The sequence below is a fragment of the Pholcus phalangioides genome, unplaced genomic scaffold (assembly GCF_987345545.1).
Source record: "Pholcus phalangioides strain wild (caught in Gottingen) unplaced genomic scaffold, Ppha-v1.0 ptg000015l_1, whole genome shotgun sequence".
NCBI classification, from domain to species: domain Eukaryota; kingdom Metazoa; phylum Arthropoda; class Arachnida; order Araneae; family Pholcidae; genus Pholcus; species Pholcus phalangioides.
Window position 1 is genome coordinate 4,480,384 of NW_028301608.1, and position 16,557 is coordinate 4,496,940.

Genomic DNA, 16,557 nt, shown 5'->3' on the forward strand with positions numbered 1-16,557 from the left:
CTTCTCATTCGAAAATATCGGGTGCTGTTGCCTTCCTAGCTTTCTTACGAATGACGTTTTTTCTCGCTAAGCGTTTCCTTTTATGTCCTCCGAGCATTGTTTTAACTTTCGTAGAAGCTTTATCACTCAGCAAGCGACCAGCCTCTTTTGCTCTTTCCACCGCAGCTGTTTTCAAATCTCTACCTTGTACGACGTCATTGGCAAAATCTACACCTGACCTGAGAACCTGACGGCCAAGAGCCTTCGCTCCTTTTTTGAACAAAGGCATAGCCGATCGGAAAAGGGAGCTGAATATTGAACCGAAACCGTAACCCCGTTGCAGTGGTATACCCTGATAATATCCAAGACCTTGACCCGCTTGGTTGACGTAATAATCAGTTACGCTGTCTATACAACAGCGATACGGGCGGTAAGACATCATAAATGTTTCAGTCGGAAGTGGAGTTTAACTATCACCTTCCCACGTTCAAATGACACGAGATGACCTGTGTGCGTCCTTATATGAATGTGAACTGTTTCAAAACTCCTTCGGGCTAGAGGGATGTAGTGACCCCTCTCGAAGGCTGCGTTGACGATGTCGCCATCGTGTCCTTCGGTTTTTACGATTCTTAATAACGGGGCAAAGGTGTTGCCGACAATCTGCGGTTCGACTATATCACAATAAACGTACAACAGATGAAAGTCTAGTTTCGGATCAGCCGTGAAAGGCCCCTCTATCATCATTCCTTTTATCTCACCGGGTTCAAAACCTAGATTCTCTGCTATTCCTGTATGTAGAATTAACTTAGCACCTTTCCTCGTAGCCACCTTCACTTTTTTCGTGGTTTTGTTGAAAATCAAATCAATATCTTCCTTTCTAAAATTTCTCGTCATCACCTTAATCAGGTCTGTGGTACTCTCGTAGAAACCACAAGGGATGACACCTTTTTTTATCACTCCATCTCCAGAATTAAATTCAAAGCTGTTAGACCGTTCCGTTATGTTGTGGAAAGAATGGGGAAATATCAGCTCTGATAGAGCTACTTCCATATCCGAATCAAACTCTAACGCGCTGGGGAGTTTTGTGACGAAGTTGGAAAGGGTGTTATCAGGAAAGAAATTCATGCTCGAATCGCTTGGGAGCGTTAAGTAGAACGAAGCCATCTTGTTGAAATGAGTAAAGATGGATTGAGTCGCTGTATTTATATCCATGATATAAACTTTTCTGGATAATGCATCCACTTTACGAGTAGCTCTGTTTTACCTTGCCTCTTCCTTTTTCTTAGAATTTTTTCTATAGGAAAGGTGTCTTCTAGTGTGGTCTTCGTCATTTCATGTTCGTAAAATGTCCCTTTAATTTTTTCACCCATCAAATCTTTTAGTCTGTAGACGGGTATCTCCCTCGGTATGTATTCATCCACCACGAAAACTTCATGTGTAAAATTAGACTCGTATCCCTTTTCAAAAGGGTGTTTCGTACGAGAAATACGAACCTGGTCACCGATAAAAAACCTTTGTTTTACTTTTTTAACCTTTTTCTTCCCATAGAGGTTGTCCCACACCCTCTTTTCGTTTTCTTTATTAACTTCGGTAGGACTCATCATTATACTCCTGTGAAACTTATTATTATACCCAAAAACCAGATCTTGTAACACGTCTATGTATCTATGCGTGTTATTTTCTGTGAAGTATCGCCACATCCTCGATTTCAGCGTTTTATTGAACCTTTCTGCTATCGCAGCCTTTGTGACGTCATCCTCTGTCGTAAAGAACTTGACCCCTTTTTCCTTCAGAAACTTTTGGAAGACCTTATTCTTGAATTCGGTGCCTTTATCCGTTTGCAGAACATGTGGTTGCCTTTCGACAAATATTTGATCAAACGCTTTCACCACGCTCCGCCCCGTTTTGTCTTTGAGCGGGATGGCCCAAGCATATTTAGACAACACATCAATACACGTTAAGATATACTGATAACCGTCGTTGTATTTTACCAGGTTTCTCATGTCAACTAAATCAGCCTGGAATTGTTGATTCATTGCACCAACTATAATACGGTTCCTGGGGAACTTTTTTCTTCTTTCACGATGGAGTGTGTAAGATTTTTCCCCTTCTAACCACTTTCTTATTTTTGTTCGAGAAAATTCCCCTTTTAGAGCTCGATATAATGGTTCGACACCACCATAACTACCCTCACTCTTCGGATTTCGGTATACATCTTCCATTTTTTTTTTTTAATCGGAGTGAAAGTGGAACACGGGTTCATTCCTCTTTTATAATGGGGGGGGGGGATAAAACCGGGACCTCCTGACGCGCATGCGTACATCGAACGCCTTTTGCGCCTTTTTCCGGTCCTAGCCTTGACTGTACTAAGTCCTTTGTTCCAGTAACCCCCTTTTCCCACTACTCTCGGGACGATACCCTCAGCAACACTACTCCTGTATATCTGTGCGACTGGCCCCAACAATTCATTAGCACCTTCCCTGAGAACCCTGGGATAGATATCATCTGGTCCTGGTGCTTTGCTTGCACATACATTTCTTAGAAGATTTAGGACCTCCACGTCTTCCACTTGAATATCGTTGAGCGTTTTATTACCCCATGCAACACCCGTATATCGAATATCATTATCTCCATTAAAAACTGACGCGAAAAAGTCATTGAAAGCACTACACATGCCTACATTGCTCTCTACTTTTGAGCCTCCTATCGAGAGGGGGCCAATTGTTGTAATATAAATAACCGTTATATTCAATTTCTATTTTCGACAGGAATTATTATTCACATAACAGTGAGTTTGAAAATAGTGTAGAGCATTAATCTGTAAGAGAATTAGATGCACATCCCACGGGAATTCTATATTTGTACCACGGAGTGGAAAACCGATTTAGCGTTTTATGTTTGCCCGCACGTGTGTGTGCGTATGTGTAAGCTTATTCGGTATAACATCAGTTGTTATCCGCGGAATTCACAACCACGTTGTTGACACAAACTCACTTGATCCGGAACCTGGAAGCGGCGATAAGAGGATCTACATTTCAAATCCCAGGGTATATAAGGGATAGTGATCCCGGTTGGATCCGAGCCACTTGCAAGTACCTGACTGAACGGGCAACACATAGTTCGAGAGCTTCCCGGTGAGTACTATATACCATTGCTTCAAAAATTCATTCTGAATACTAAAGTAAATGCTAATGTGTCCTTCCAAAGATGTATGTAGTTGTATAACCAATGCCTGAAATCGACTTTATAGTGACCTGGGAAAAACAGATTAGAGAGGGTTCCGAAAATTAGAGTATAAGATATTTTAGAGAACTTATATATAAGTTGTTTAAATTTCAGGCCCCCTGCGAAGAGTTATGGAGGTCGCAGCGCAAATACTTCAATTTGTTATGTGGGAAAAAAATCAAGCCCTGGATGTAACGTCTAACCCAGGGGTCTTCAACACATGCGTGGCTTGTCGAGCTGTATAGTAATATGTGTATGGTAGAGTTTAGTGGCCCGTGGCCTCAATAAAATGATAAATGTGGCCCGCGCCATGTCAACGACGGTTGAAGGCGCTTGGTGTAACGTAAATTATATTTAGTTTATCATTATAATTTATAGAAAATGCTTATATACACACACGTTTGTTTTAAAAAATGAGAACCTCCCAGAAATTTAAAGAGCGCAGTTCATGAAATTGTTGTGAAATCAGTTCTTGAAATGCTCAAGTTGGGAAAAAAGCACAAATTTACACACACAGTATATGGCTATAATTTGGATTTCCATCTAAGAGATCCCTTTTACGCATATCGGTGGCTGCTAAAACTGTATAAAATAAACGGAATGGGCCATAAAATGCGTCAAATTACTTTTTCTCCTGTTTGTTTCAACAACAAAAGTTGAAATATCCCGAAAGTGTTGTTTCATAAAATTACAAAGCATCCGACTTGATTATTACATAAACATTTTCACATGCAAATTTACATCAACTTGATCGAATAAATGTTGTACGTCTTCTCCGGTTATGTATACAGACCTGGTGCATGTAAACTTAGAATAGTTCAATCTTCGCATTACGGGTCGAAAAACGGGACATTTCTTTACGCGTCCATCTGCTTGCACAGTATGAAAAAAGGCTTGCTGGTATCGTAACAAGTGCTGCGGCTATCTTTGGTCTTGACCATGGATTTTATGCACTTAGACATCGAACTGATGCCTTCGTCACAGATCTGAATTGAAGCTCAACCATATGAATCCCGTCATCGCTGTTTTTTTCTTAGCAAGACTCTAGAATCCCTTGACGGGATCAGCACCAGGTACAGTCACGAAAGTACCCAAGTTTCGAGTCAGGTATTCTGATTTTTTTGAAACAAGGAGGGGAAGATGTAATTTGACATTTTAAGATGCACATTAAATAATACATGCTTTATGCAAACTTTATGCCACCGACGAGGGCAACATCTTAGCAGATGAAAATTCAAATTATATATAGCCTACTATAAATTTCGGCTTTCTGACTTGAGCGTTTCATGAATTGCACTCGTAAATTTCCGGGACGTTCTAATTTTTTTGAAAGAATCGTGTAGATTAGAGAGGGCCCACAAAAATTAAAGTGAAAAAAATGTTTAAGAGAACATATGTGGTTTGTAAATTGCAAATCCCTTTACGGAGGTTATGGTTATGGAGAGCCCAACGTAACACCCCAATTTCCTCTCATGTGGGGGGGGGGGGGTATCAAATCCACAGATTATAATATCTAACTCAAGGGTTGCTCAACACAAGACGTGCCGAGCTGTTTAGTAATATGCCTAATATGTGTGTGTTGCATAAGTTTGTGGTCCTCGGCCCCGATAAAATGCCAAATGTGGACCCTGCTGTGTCATCGGTTAAAGGCGTTTGGTCCAACGTAAATTATATTTAGTTAATGATATTATAATTTGGGGAAAATATAGGTATAAAAAATTGGTTAGATTATTATTAGGCGGCATCGGCCACCTCCAGTGTTAATGATGTTGGTTGACTGGTTTAATTTATATGCTATTTGTGTATATAGACATCATCATCGTTTACTTACCGATATACCGGGATAATTCCAGTGGCGGAGTTCTGTCCTTGTTGGCACACGGGCAATCAGTTATGAAGAGAAACCTCATTTTTTGAATACGTTTACGTTGAAAGAACGCAGGTGTCGGGGGGGGGGGGATATGATCGAATTTTCAGCGGAATGAATAGGATGGACCTTGATTTATTGATACGCCGTCAATCGACTGCTTCGACAAGGGAACATCAGTATAGTTTAGTAAGGGGCAATTAAAGGTTATGGTGTCGCAGGGAATTTTTCTCTAATAGGGTTGTTAATAAATGGAATAGCTTACCCCCGGAGGTAGTAAATTGTAACACAATTGACACGTTCAAAAAGAAATACGATAAACATGTTGGGGTAAATCGAGAAGCTATCCATACTTAGAATAAGACAACCATAAGTATTCTTTATGGGCATTGTATAATATTTCATCATGTGTTTATATTGTTTGTAATTGCATTTTTAATTGGTTGCTCTATTTTTAAAATATGACATCCATATTTATTATGGGCATCTTTTTCTCAGCCACCTCCTTTTGCCTGTTGTGGCCTTGCATTTGAATAACCCAACCCGCGCCGCAGTGGTGGTCGAGTTAAGTTGGTTTTCTGTGGTCCCCAATTCGAGGCGCGGATATGAGCCTATCACCCCGTTAAAAAACGAGCCACAGAGAGCAACAGGCATTCAACGGTACAAATAATCAATCATCACATTTCACTCACAGTTTCACAGTTCAAACAATAGATGATAGATGGTGGCACTATAACAAGCGTTACACAAAAAAACATCACGTTAGGTTCACAGCACGTACACGCACTTTCTAACATGTACCAATTCGTTAGTTGTTTCACAGAGAAATATGGACGAGGTGCAGTACGGTATGTAGTGGTAGTAGTAGTGTATTCATAAAATGTATAGCTATAGAGAAGCTTGACATCTCAGAGCTAGACACGAATTTTACATTGTGTTATTGAACTTTTGTGTAAAAATGTTCGCTTCTTTTCTTTTTCTATCGCCAAGGTATGAACAGCCATAACGTGCTAACTGTTGTTTTGTTCGTGTTGAGATGGATGCCACTACATTGTTTTCGGACGCATCGAGAACCGGGTGTCGATCAGATTTCAAATGTCATAGAATATTTCCATGTTTCCGACTTCGTAATGGTAACGGGGAATGACAGTTCGAATGGTTTTGCAAACGATTATGGAGTTATGAAATCGTCAGTTCAGCTAGCAGGAATGCCATATTACCGGGAAGGCTTGAGAAAGAACCAGATCCGGGCATTGTGCAAACCAGAGACAGAGTTTAGATTTTATAAAGCACCGGAGACGTCTCGATGGAACAGAGTCAGAGAGCGATCAGTTATTAGTCAGACAACTGGCAGAATCACGGGGGAATCCCTACAAACCAGAAGGGATGATCAAACACGTGTCACTCGCAGCAGAAGTGAGATCCGCGACGTGAGAATCCGGTCTATGGAAGAAGAATCACGACGACGCCTCGAAAATTCGCAGTCAAGAATAAGGATCCGTAGATCTGTCTCAGAAACATCACATCGTCAAACCTTTGCTCACATCAGAAACCGTAGAGAGAGGATTCGGACTTCCTCCCGAAATCTTAGGTCTGTGGGCACCCGAAGCATGCAGACAAGAAGCACCAGAATCGCAGAATCTAGATCGTCACTTCGACGCGAGGGTTCGGTCGACAACGAGAGGCGGAACATGGTTCGGGAAACCAAGAAACGAGACGCCTCAAACACCGAAGATTCTGAATCATTTCGGAAGTACGATTCTGGTCGAATCATATTACCAGACGGTCGAGGCGGGTTTTCAACCGAAATGATCCCGGGTTCGAACAGAAGACTGGAATCGTCGAGAGCATCTTCGCGAAGAATCGATCCATCATCAGAGAATATAAGAGATGAAAGGATATCGAATCATGGTCAGAGGCGAAGACGAGACTCCCGCCACTCTAGTCTTCTCAGCAGGAGACGCGACGACAGTCGGAGAGAAGCTCGTGCACATCAGGTAAGACTCAAAAAAAAAAAACTTTTTGTAAATGTTAAAGGGTTTTGAGAGAGAACTTTTCTCTGGGAAATTTGTGTATGCATACGGGCGCCAATCAGAAAACTGGACATAATTCTCATTTAATAACGTACTAGCACGAAATTAAAAAAAACTTCATCTCTTGGTTCCTTTCGCTATTGAATTCACCGTCTTGGAAAAGGCCTTCGGGACGCCTATTTTGTCCCGGCTTTTCTTTGCTCGATCAAAGATCGAATAAAACAGAATAATTTCTAAATACAGTCCACCTCACTTAATTGGGTGATGAATAAACGGATACCCCTCTTAAAAACTGATCCTCTGGAACCAATATTTCTCCCATACAGACAATGTTATGGTAGAATATCGACTTTACTCATTGGTGCGAAGTACCGAGCTGCAACTAGGTTTCTCAACTTAGACATGGGTCCGTATCAATATGGTTACCAAAGACCACTTAAATCAACATTAACGGTGGAATTAGCAGCATCTTAAAATCGAATTTTTAAACTAACTGTAAATATACACTGCTGGCCACCGTAAATGCAACACCCTGAAGGAAGCATGCAAATAATATGAAATTTACAACATGCATTAGCGGAGGTGAGATATGCAAATGATTAGAATTTCAGCGCAGACGCACATCACGCGCGCCTGTGGCGCCACTTCAAAGCGCTATTTAAGGCTTGGAGATTTCGACGATTTGAAGTACGGCAATTGTGTTTTTCTTGTGGTTTTTTCAAAAAAAACGATCAATTATGCCTCGTAGAAAACAGCGATCATCTTTTGATCAAGTATCCGAGTTCGACAGAGGAAGGATAGTGGCCTACCGAGATTGTGGATTATCTTTCAGGGAAATCGGTAGTCGTGTTGGACGAAACCAAACAGCTGTAATGCGAATATGTGATCGTTGGATGCAGGAGGGTACGACGGACCGACGTGTTCGATCGCATCTACCTCAGTGCACCACTTCACGTGATGACAGGCGTATTGTGCGTATGGCAGTGACGGATCCCTCAGCCACATCACGAACCATAGCACAGCACATTCAGTCTGTACCGCATCATCCAGTGTCTGCGCGTACCATTCGACGCCGTTTACAGCAGAGTGGTCTGTTCGCAAGACGTCCATTGCTTCGTCTACCCTTGACGCAGAACCACAGACGTCTCCGCCGCCAATGGTGCGATGAAAGAAGGATGTGGACAGCACAATGGAATGAAATTGTCTTTACTGACGAGTCACGCTTCTGTCTGCAGCACCACGATGGTCGGATTCGAGTCTGGAGACACCGTGGCGAGAGGATGCTGAACAGCTGCGTTATGCACCGCCACACTGGTCCTGCACCGGGTATTATGGTATGGGGCGGTATTGGATATCACTCTCGCACTCCTCTAGTACGCATTGCCGGTACTTTAAAAAGCCAGCGCTACATCTCCGAGGTGTTGGAGCCAGTTGTCCTTCCTTACCTTCAGGGCTTGCCCACAGCCATATTTCAACAGGATAATGCGCGACCACACGTGGCACGCATTGTCCAAAGGTTCTTCGTCAATCGCCAGATAGAATTGCTTCCCTGGCCAGCTCGCTCTCCGGATCTTTCGCCGATAGAAAACATGTGGTCCATGGTTGCTCAACGATTGACCCAGATTACATCCCCAGCTGCCACACCAGATCAACTTTGGCAACGCGTGGAAGCTGCTTGGTCTGCTGTACCCCGAGAACACATCCAAAGTCTCTTTGAATCAATGCCGAGGCGTGTGGCAGCGGTGATCTCCAACAATGGCGGCTACTCTGGCTACTGATTTTGGCAGGAACCACACTTCACAGAAGTCTATAAATTTAATCATTTGATGCTTGGTCAACATGTTATCTACAAAATAAATATTGTTGCGATATCTCTTGTCTTTCTTGGTGTTGCAATTTGGGTGGCCAGCAGTGTATATTAACAGTTATGTTCAAATTATATTTTTCAGATAAAACATGAAAATTATGGCAAATGCACAGTTAAGACATATAAAAACCTAGACTTGAAGGCCTTTAATTGTCTAAGCTGTCTTCAATAAATGCATTTAATTACTTTATCTCATTTTTGCTCTCTATAGAGGACGCTAACATTTTCAATAATATTGAAAATCTCAAAAAATCTGCACAAATGTCATTGCTTCATGAAATACCTTGAGGTTAAAAAATGTTTTGGATTCAATAATGATAACATAAAATTCCTTCCTCACGGTGTAAGCCCTTCAATCCCATATATACGGTATTATGTCCGACATCCACAGCCCTATACTGATGTTTTACTGATTTTGGCGCTTTGTGTGGAAGCAGTGTTATTATATTTTCGTAATACAATTGCGAGTTTGCAATTTTATACTGTAATGTCCCCCAAAAGAGCGTTTTTAAAATGTCCCGGTTTTTATTAATTGATTCCGTGTTTTGCCCCGGTTTTTGATTAGGAATTCCGGGATATGTCCCGGTTTCTCAGATACCTCACCTGACCACCCAAATCTCACCTAACTCGATGCTCACATTTCTCCAATTACGAGATATCTCGCCTTTTTAAAATCTTATTTCGGCGATGGCAAGCTCAGAGTGCCTTTTCCCCACTCAAGCATGTTTTACACCCCTCCCCCAACTGTCAGTTCAACAACCAATGGGCGGATTCAGCTTTTGTTTCATTTTGATAATAGAAAAAAGTTAGACGGTGTTCAAAATATACCGTGTTTTCCCTTCAGGGTAGTATAGGAATACACGTAGAGTAAATAGTAGAAAAAGACAGAGTACTTTTTTCTTCTCTTCTTAAATTTATTATTCTCGGAATCGGGGAGGTGGGGGGCACTATCACCTGCACCGAGAAGTCAGTACTCGTGATGTCGGCTTGGCACCATGTCATTCTGCCACAAGATTAGAACCGCGGCAGGTGCGGTCGCACACTGACAGCGCCACCCGGGAGTGAAATTTGAACTTCAATTTTCAATTTATAAAAAAAACCAACTCCAGGCCATAAGTATTTCAGTGCAAATCGTATCTTTTTATTTCAATCGGTTGATTCCTTATTAATTTTTTAAATGTGTCAAGGACACCATCTCGTCCACCCTGTATCATATCGGGACCTCCAAACATTTTTGGGATCTCGAAATTATCAAGATGTTTCTGGTCCCTCTACTATTTTCGCACCGAGATCCGTGTTTTAAAAAGGGCGACCCTGCAAGAAGATGAATACCTCTGTGTCAGGAACCATTTTGATGATATGACTGAGGGAATTCCGAACACACGGAACATTGAGACGGCTTTCGACCATCAGAACGAGCTATAACTCCCGAAAAATATACTTTTAATCTGCCAAAAGAATTCCTTCCCTGCAATTTTTTTTGTGTAAACGTGGTTTGTAATGCAACATATCTTTTTATTCTCTTACCAGGAATTTTCGGCAATGAAAAATGATCAAAGAGGAACAGACTTAATGAGGTAAGTAAAAGCATCGTGCAAAATAAATTCTGCAGATTCCTCTTAGATTGGCTAAAACTTTTCAAATTGCAAATCGATCGATAAATCTTCTGCACACGAGGATAATCAACAAAATTGTAGTTAAGAATCGAATTAACCCCAACTAAGTTTGCCAGTTCTTGTAAGGCTTCTGTTGGTTTCACTCAGTTTTTTTCCATTTTCAAGCATTCCTAAAGTAACACATCAATAGCCACTGCGTGATCGTGTGGGACTCGCATCGTGAGAATCCGGGTTCGAATCTCATTGGCGACACATCGGTGGTCAGTCGAAGTCGGTTTTCTCCGGTTTTCCAACTTCGAGACGCTCCGAGTAGGTCTCCCATCGGAAAAAGTCTCTCAGCAGACCTATAACATGAAACTTACATAACACGGAAATTGAAGCATTCACTATCTTCATTTCAAAATGTAGAAGCCAGATGGCAGCTCCAGTAAAAAAAAAAATTCGGTTATTGGGAGTTAAAAATTAGAAGTACAGGGTGTTTCAAAAAAGAATCATCAGATTTAAAAAAAATCATAACTATTGAGCCTTTAATCCGTTTTGATCGAATAATGTATAGGTAGAAAGAGGATAATCTCGAGTTTCCCGCAGTTGCCGACAGGTAGCGCTAACGCTCTTCCTTCGTCCGCCACTTCAGTGTTTGTCAAGATGGCGACGGCAGAACAAAAATCGTTTTGTGTTCTAAGTGTGAGTCCGTAACAACTGTTCATCGTGCTTTTCGTCGACAATACCGTGGTGTTGAACTTCCTACCGCTCAGAGCATTAGGCGATGGTCTAAGGAAATTCCGAGACACGGGGTTTCTGTGTAAAGGGAAATCCCCTGGCCCATATGGCTGTCATCTCCATTTCATTTACGCCCGCCTGCAGTTGATACAACAGCCGACGATTGCCTTCTTGGGCGTAAATTATACAATAATGCCAATAATTAGGAATCCGTGCTATATATACCTCCCTTGTTGGCTCATAAGACGGGTCCCTTGAGCGTGAATTCCGTCTACTTGTTTCTACAGCTCGCGTCTCATTATGGAATAGATCTAGTTTACGGTCCAGGAAGTGACTGATTTGAATCAATTCTGCAAACGTTGAAAGCTCGGGTGTGGGGGGATATATTCGCTTATAACGAGAAAGTCCCTTATAACGACAATTTTCTTCGTGGTATGTATTTTAAAGTTCTACTACATAGGTGGTTTGTAAAGAAGTTAAGGTGGTTTGTTAAGAATAAATTTTTACAATTTGTTTACCGAAGAAAATGTCAAATTTCTACACTCGCCTTGCTAAGAAAGGAATTTAAGTGTTCTACTTCTATTTCGAGATAGCTTAAGCACTATGAGAGAAGATAGGATTAAACGACGTCGAAAGGTATGTAATAAGATCAACTTAAATCATATTACATTTTATTACAAATTATTTATCACATTATACTTGATCTCGTTAACTCTTTCGTTGCGTCATATGCATGTATTCTCCTCTCTTAATTTTTCCTCATGAATTTTATACTGGTGAAAAATGGACTTTCAATGGCTTTCGGTAGAACATCCAATTTGTCGAGTGAAAGGACTTTTCCTGCTCCCCCCTTTATGGTAGTAAGAACAATACGCCATCACGCTGTTGGAAGAGGAGAGATGTGTCTGTGGCAGATGCTCTGAATCTGGAAGCATATATTCCAACGGGAGCAAAATCAAATATTCTAGGTCAAGGTTCCATCTCTTGCCTGCGAGAGAGAAATAGGTTTTCTACTGCAGCAGCAGCGTCTTTAATCTTACGTATGGAAATTGGATTATTCTTCTTCTCCGAACTCAATTTCATTTCGGCCCGAATCTTACGAATCTAAAAGAAAAACTAAAATAAATAAACGCAATATCTTATGGAATCGAGGCAAAGCAACGCCATTTTTTTGGTGTAACTCACCAAGATTAACATATGAAAGTTTGATGCATGCGTAGCACTGGTTGCTTGAATGTGACGAGAGATCTGAATCCCGCATGGGCTAAGTAATTTTGTGACAATGTGATCTACAAAAAGAAGCACATCATGTTAGAAGTAACGTGGCGAGTTTAATAAAAGCACAACGGAAACAAACGTTTCCGTTGTGCAGTTTTCGTTAATTTCCATTTTGAAGATGTAATAAAAAAATCACTGGGTGGGGGGGGGGGGAGGCTCTGAAATTCAAGCCTTTTCAGACCCTGGTGCCAAAAATGGTTGGTGAGTTGCTCTTTCTCATTGTATAATTTTTTTATTTTGATCACCAGACTAGAATTAAAGTTTTTTTGCCGGTTCTTTTGTTTGAAAATTGACTTTTTTAGCCCTAAGAAGATTCTTTGGACCTCGGGGGGGGGGGTGGGTTAAGCCCTGAGTTGAAGGATTGTGTAATTTTTTAGTTAGAAACTGGTGATTATATGAACTTCCATTGACTTTCATCAGAGGGCAGCACTTGAAGTTGAACTTTCAGGAGGTTTTTAAGATGGTTTCAAGGGGAGAAAGTGTCTCCGGGTAAAGTGTGACTTATTACATAAAATTTAGCAATAAAATTCTAGAAAAAATTGTATGTGAAGATGAATATACACAGCATCATCGTGGCTCAAAAAATTGAACGAAATGAATTATTTCTTCACGAAAACACAAGTTAAACAAATTGAAAATTTGGAAAAAAAACCCCGATTTTTATGACATTTATGTTTTTGATGCATTTTTTAAGCGCCAAAAATGCAAAAATATTCTGCAAATTCCAAAAAATGAATGCTCGGGTCTGAAAGGGCTAGGGGAACTACTACTTCACCGGTTAATTTTTTACGAAGTGTTGTGCGGTTATGGTAGCGGTAAAATTTAATACCTATTAGATATCCAGTCTCTATAATATGAGCCGCTGTGGTGGTCGAGTGGTCATTGTGACGGACTCGCATCCCGGGTTCGAACCCCCCCCCCCACCGTCGTCACAGTGGTGGTCAGCTGAAGTTGGTTTGGGGCCGTTCAAGTATTACGTAAGCAAATTTTTAGCCATTTTTGACCCCCCCCCACCCTTGCCAGAAAAATTTCGTCATCAGCTCTGCCCCTCTGAATTCGACTCATATTTTCATAAAGGGTGGTTGATGACGTAAGCATTATTCAAACCCCCTCCCCCCTTGTCAGCAAATCTGAAACCCCCCCCCCACCCCCCATTGATGATGACGTAATACTTGAACGGTCCCTTTCTGTTGTTCTCAATTTCGATGCGCGAATGCGAACCGATGTCTCCATTCAAAAAATCTCGCTCTTGTACAAATATTCAACCGTCACACTTCACTCGCTTCACTTCTGAAATATAGAAATCAGAAGCAACACTCTATACGCACTCAGACTGTTAGTATGTACACACACACTCACACTTCCGGCCAACTCACTCGGTAGTAAATTGCCCATGGGGATAGACCGGAGTTGTGTTCGGTTTTAAAAAAAAAAGGCCATAACAGGCCTTGTATATACACCTTTTTTTGCCCGTTGAGGTGGATGAGAAGTTGGGGTAGGATCATGTCGGGTGTTAAATGATATAAGCGAAGCAAGCCATTTTATTGCGAAAACAAAGAAGCTCCCGTTCGGTCTGGTTATCCCAGTACAAGAAGGGAGGTCTCTTTTTAAATCACGAACATCATTAATGCCAAGCATCACTAGATGTGATGCATACGCGCTTAAACAAAGACTAGCATGATATGAATTCTTGAATGCAACTTCTTTGTATAGGATGGTTCAATTGGAGAAGACTCCACGAAATCAAACACAAGAGAGAAGAGAACACAGCCATCAACTTGAAGACGCCCACCCCAGTGGCTATAATTATGTCTTACCGTTTCATAAGGGCCGTTTGAACGTTCCTTAAAATTTACAAAAAACGTTGGCATCTGTTTTTTTGTGGTGTTGTTATGTTTTTTTTCCCTTTCTCTTCAGGTCGGATCATTCACAGACCAGCGGTTTATTGATGAAGGTATCGGTCAGTATTTTGGTATTGCTACTGTTGACAGGCGAAGGGACCGCGAAAGCCAATGGTTTCTTCGGTTTTGCCGCACCGAATAACTTATTCAAATGTATCTCATAGACACGTTCGACCCGCTGAATTTTAATGTATTAATTAACTTGATGTCAATAAATGTTAAGAATTGAATGTAGTTGTTTCTTTTGTTGATCAATGTACAGTTCTGTGCCCTTATTATTACTCTTAGCTCCTTCACGTACGGGCTTTTCGCAAAAAAATTGTGATTGAAATGAAAAAAACAAAACAAAAAACAATGGACTTTAAAATTATATTTCAGCAACAAGTATATATCTTCATGCAGAAAAATAGATAAAATCCCGTGTAGTTTCCTCCCACAAATAACCCACCGAATACATGCCGAAAGTTTCCAGTCGTCCCGTATACACGGGACTCAAGCCTTATGCAGGAGGGGGGGGGGGAATGACACGTTGCATTGTACATTCATTAAATATTGGGAAGAAGGTTGAAACAGCCTCGACACCCCCTGGGCATATGTTTGGCTGTGGGAACGCGTATTTGCACATCGTGTGAGTGGTATTGATGTATTGGTCGAACTTTCGGCATGTGGAGCAGATAAGCCCTATAACAAGCATTGCACAGAAATAAACTTCACACGTTTTACGTTAGATTCATAAAACATACACGCGCATTTTCCAGCATGGCCCAGGTCTTCTCTCTTCGACCATCTACTTATACCTCTTCATCTCTTAATATTTGGCCACGATCTGGTACGGAGGAGGAAGCTTGTGTATACCAGTGGTAACACGGCACAATAACAACGTCAGTAAATTTTCATGTTTCTTGAAGCAGTTCTGATTATTTATGCATAAACTGCATGCATAGGCGGAGATAGTCTGGGGGGGGGGAGCACGATGATGATGATGTCAATTCATATATGTATTAGATCAGTCAACTTCACCTTTGTATCACGCCCTCCCCGTATCTCCGACCATGACTGCATGAATTTGTGTAGAGAGAGAGCTTAAAAAAAATTAGAAACTTGCCAATATCTCTTCAGTACGCGTTTACAGGCTGCCCTGTAAATGCTAATGCGATCCTTGTCTCATCAACTGTCCGTCGTAGAGGTATGGTTTCAGTTTAAAAATGCTCAAAATGTGTTAAAAAATTACGCTGTGCCAGTTTCGAGAGTGAGAATACAGTGTGTGACAAAATAAAGAAATCTAAATTTTTATACGGTCCCCTTTTCCTCTAACTTCCAATTAGAAAGTTGCTCTTTCTCTGCTGAGGGGAAGAAGAAGAAGAAAAAAATCCAAGTTTCCAAGTGCAATATCCGCGGAGATATTCGAATTCAAAAATCGGATAAAGGTTGGGAAAGGACAACATAAATGAGGGGAAAGGATCGTTGAGCGTTAGTTTTTGCTGTTAATTTCCAACTTTTTACCGAGTTTTTTGTTAAAAATATCTCGGTGAATATTGCAGTTAAAAACAGGGAATTTTTTTCTGTTGGCCTCAGGATAGACAGGGCGACAACTGTCTAACTGGTAGTCAAAGGACAGGGAGACCGTATGAAAATTTAGATTTTTAATTTTGTTACGCATTGTATTTTTACTCTCGAAACTGGTATACGGTAATTTTTAAAGCCTTTTGAACTGGAATCATGCTTCTACGACAGACGGTTGATGAAATAAAGGCCGCATTAGCATTTAAAGGAGACCCTGTACATATTTCATCTCTCATTAAACTGGATTTCGCTCTCCCCCCCCCCCCTCCCCCCAATATAAGTAATGCACTATTCAAAGCGGAAAACACACATCATGTTACAATTCTGAGTGCCATCAATCGCGTTTCAGAATAGTTAAATACGTGAATACTTTTCTAGCCTCAACGTAGCTAGAACAAAAAAAAGGGAGAAGAGCAAAAACCTATGGATTCCAAAAGTTTAACATTATATTTGTTCCGTTCGTCGATTCGAGCAGCAGAAGGAGGAGTGAAATAAGGGAATCTTTTAA

The 16,557-nt window shown here is 41.1% G+C and overlaps 1 protein-coding gene across 1 annotated transcript; it reads left to right on the plus strand.

The window, feature by feature from the left end:
• The first annotated feature begins 3,058 nt into the window (after positions 1-3,058).
• LOC149075289 (uncharacterized) lies at positions 3,059-14,716 on the plus strand. Its single transcript, XM_089245384.1, has 4 exons — positions 3,059-3,113; positions 6,062-7,068; positions 10,502-10,548; positions 14,503-14,716. Exons 2-4 carry the CDS (start codon positions 6,064-6,066, stop codon positions 14,648-14,650), a joined length of 1,200 nt encoding a protein of 399 aa, XP_089101510.1. The 5' UTR covers positions 3,059-3,113; positions 6,062-6,063; the 3' UTR covers positions 14,651-14,716.
• The last annotated feature ends 1,841 nt before the right edge of the window (positions 14,717-16,557 follow it).

What these genes read in the sequence shown, in the direction of transcription:
- LOC149075289 (XM_089245384.1), top strand. Translation starts at nt 6,064, where the DNA reads ATGAACAGCCATAACGTGCTAACTGTTGTTTTGTTCGTGTTGAGATGG. An exon ending in GAGAAGCTCGTGCACATCAG is followed by an intron (nt 7,069 to 10,501) that starts GTAAGACTCAAA and finishes TTCTCTTACCAG; the next exon opens with GAATTTTCGGCAATGAAAAA. An exon ending in AGAGGAACAGACTTAATGAG is followed by an intron (nt 10,549 to 14,502) that starts GTAAGTAAAAGC and finishes CTTTCTCTTCAG; the next exon opens with GTCGGATCATTCACAGACCA.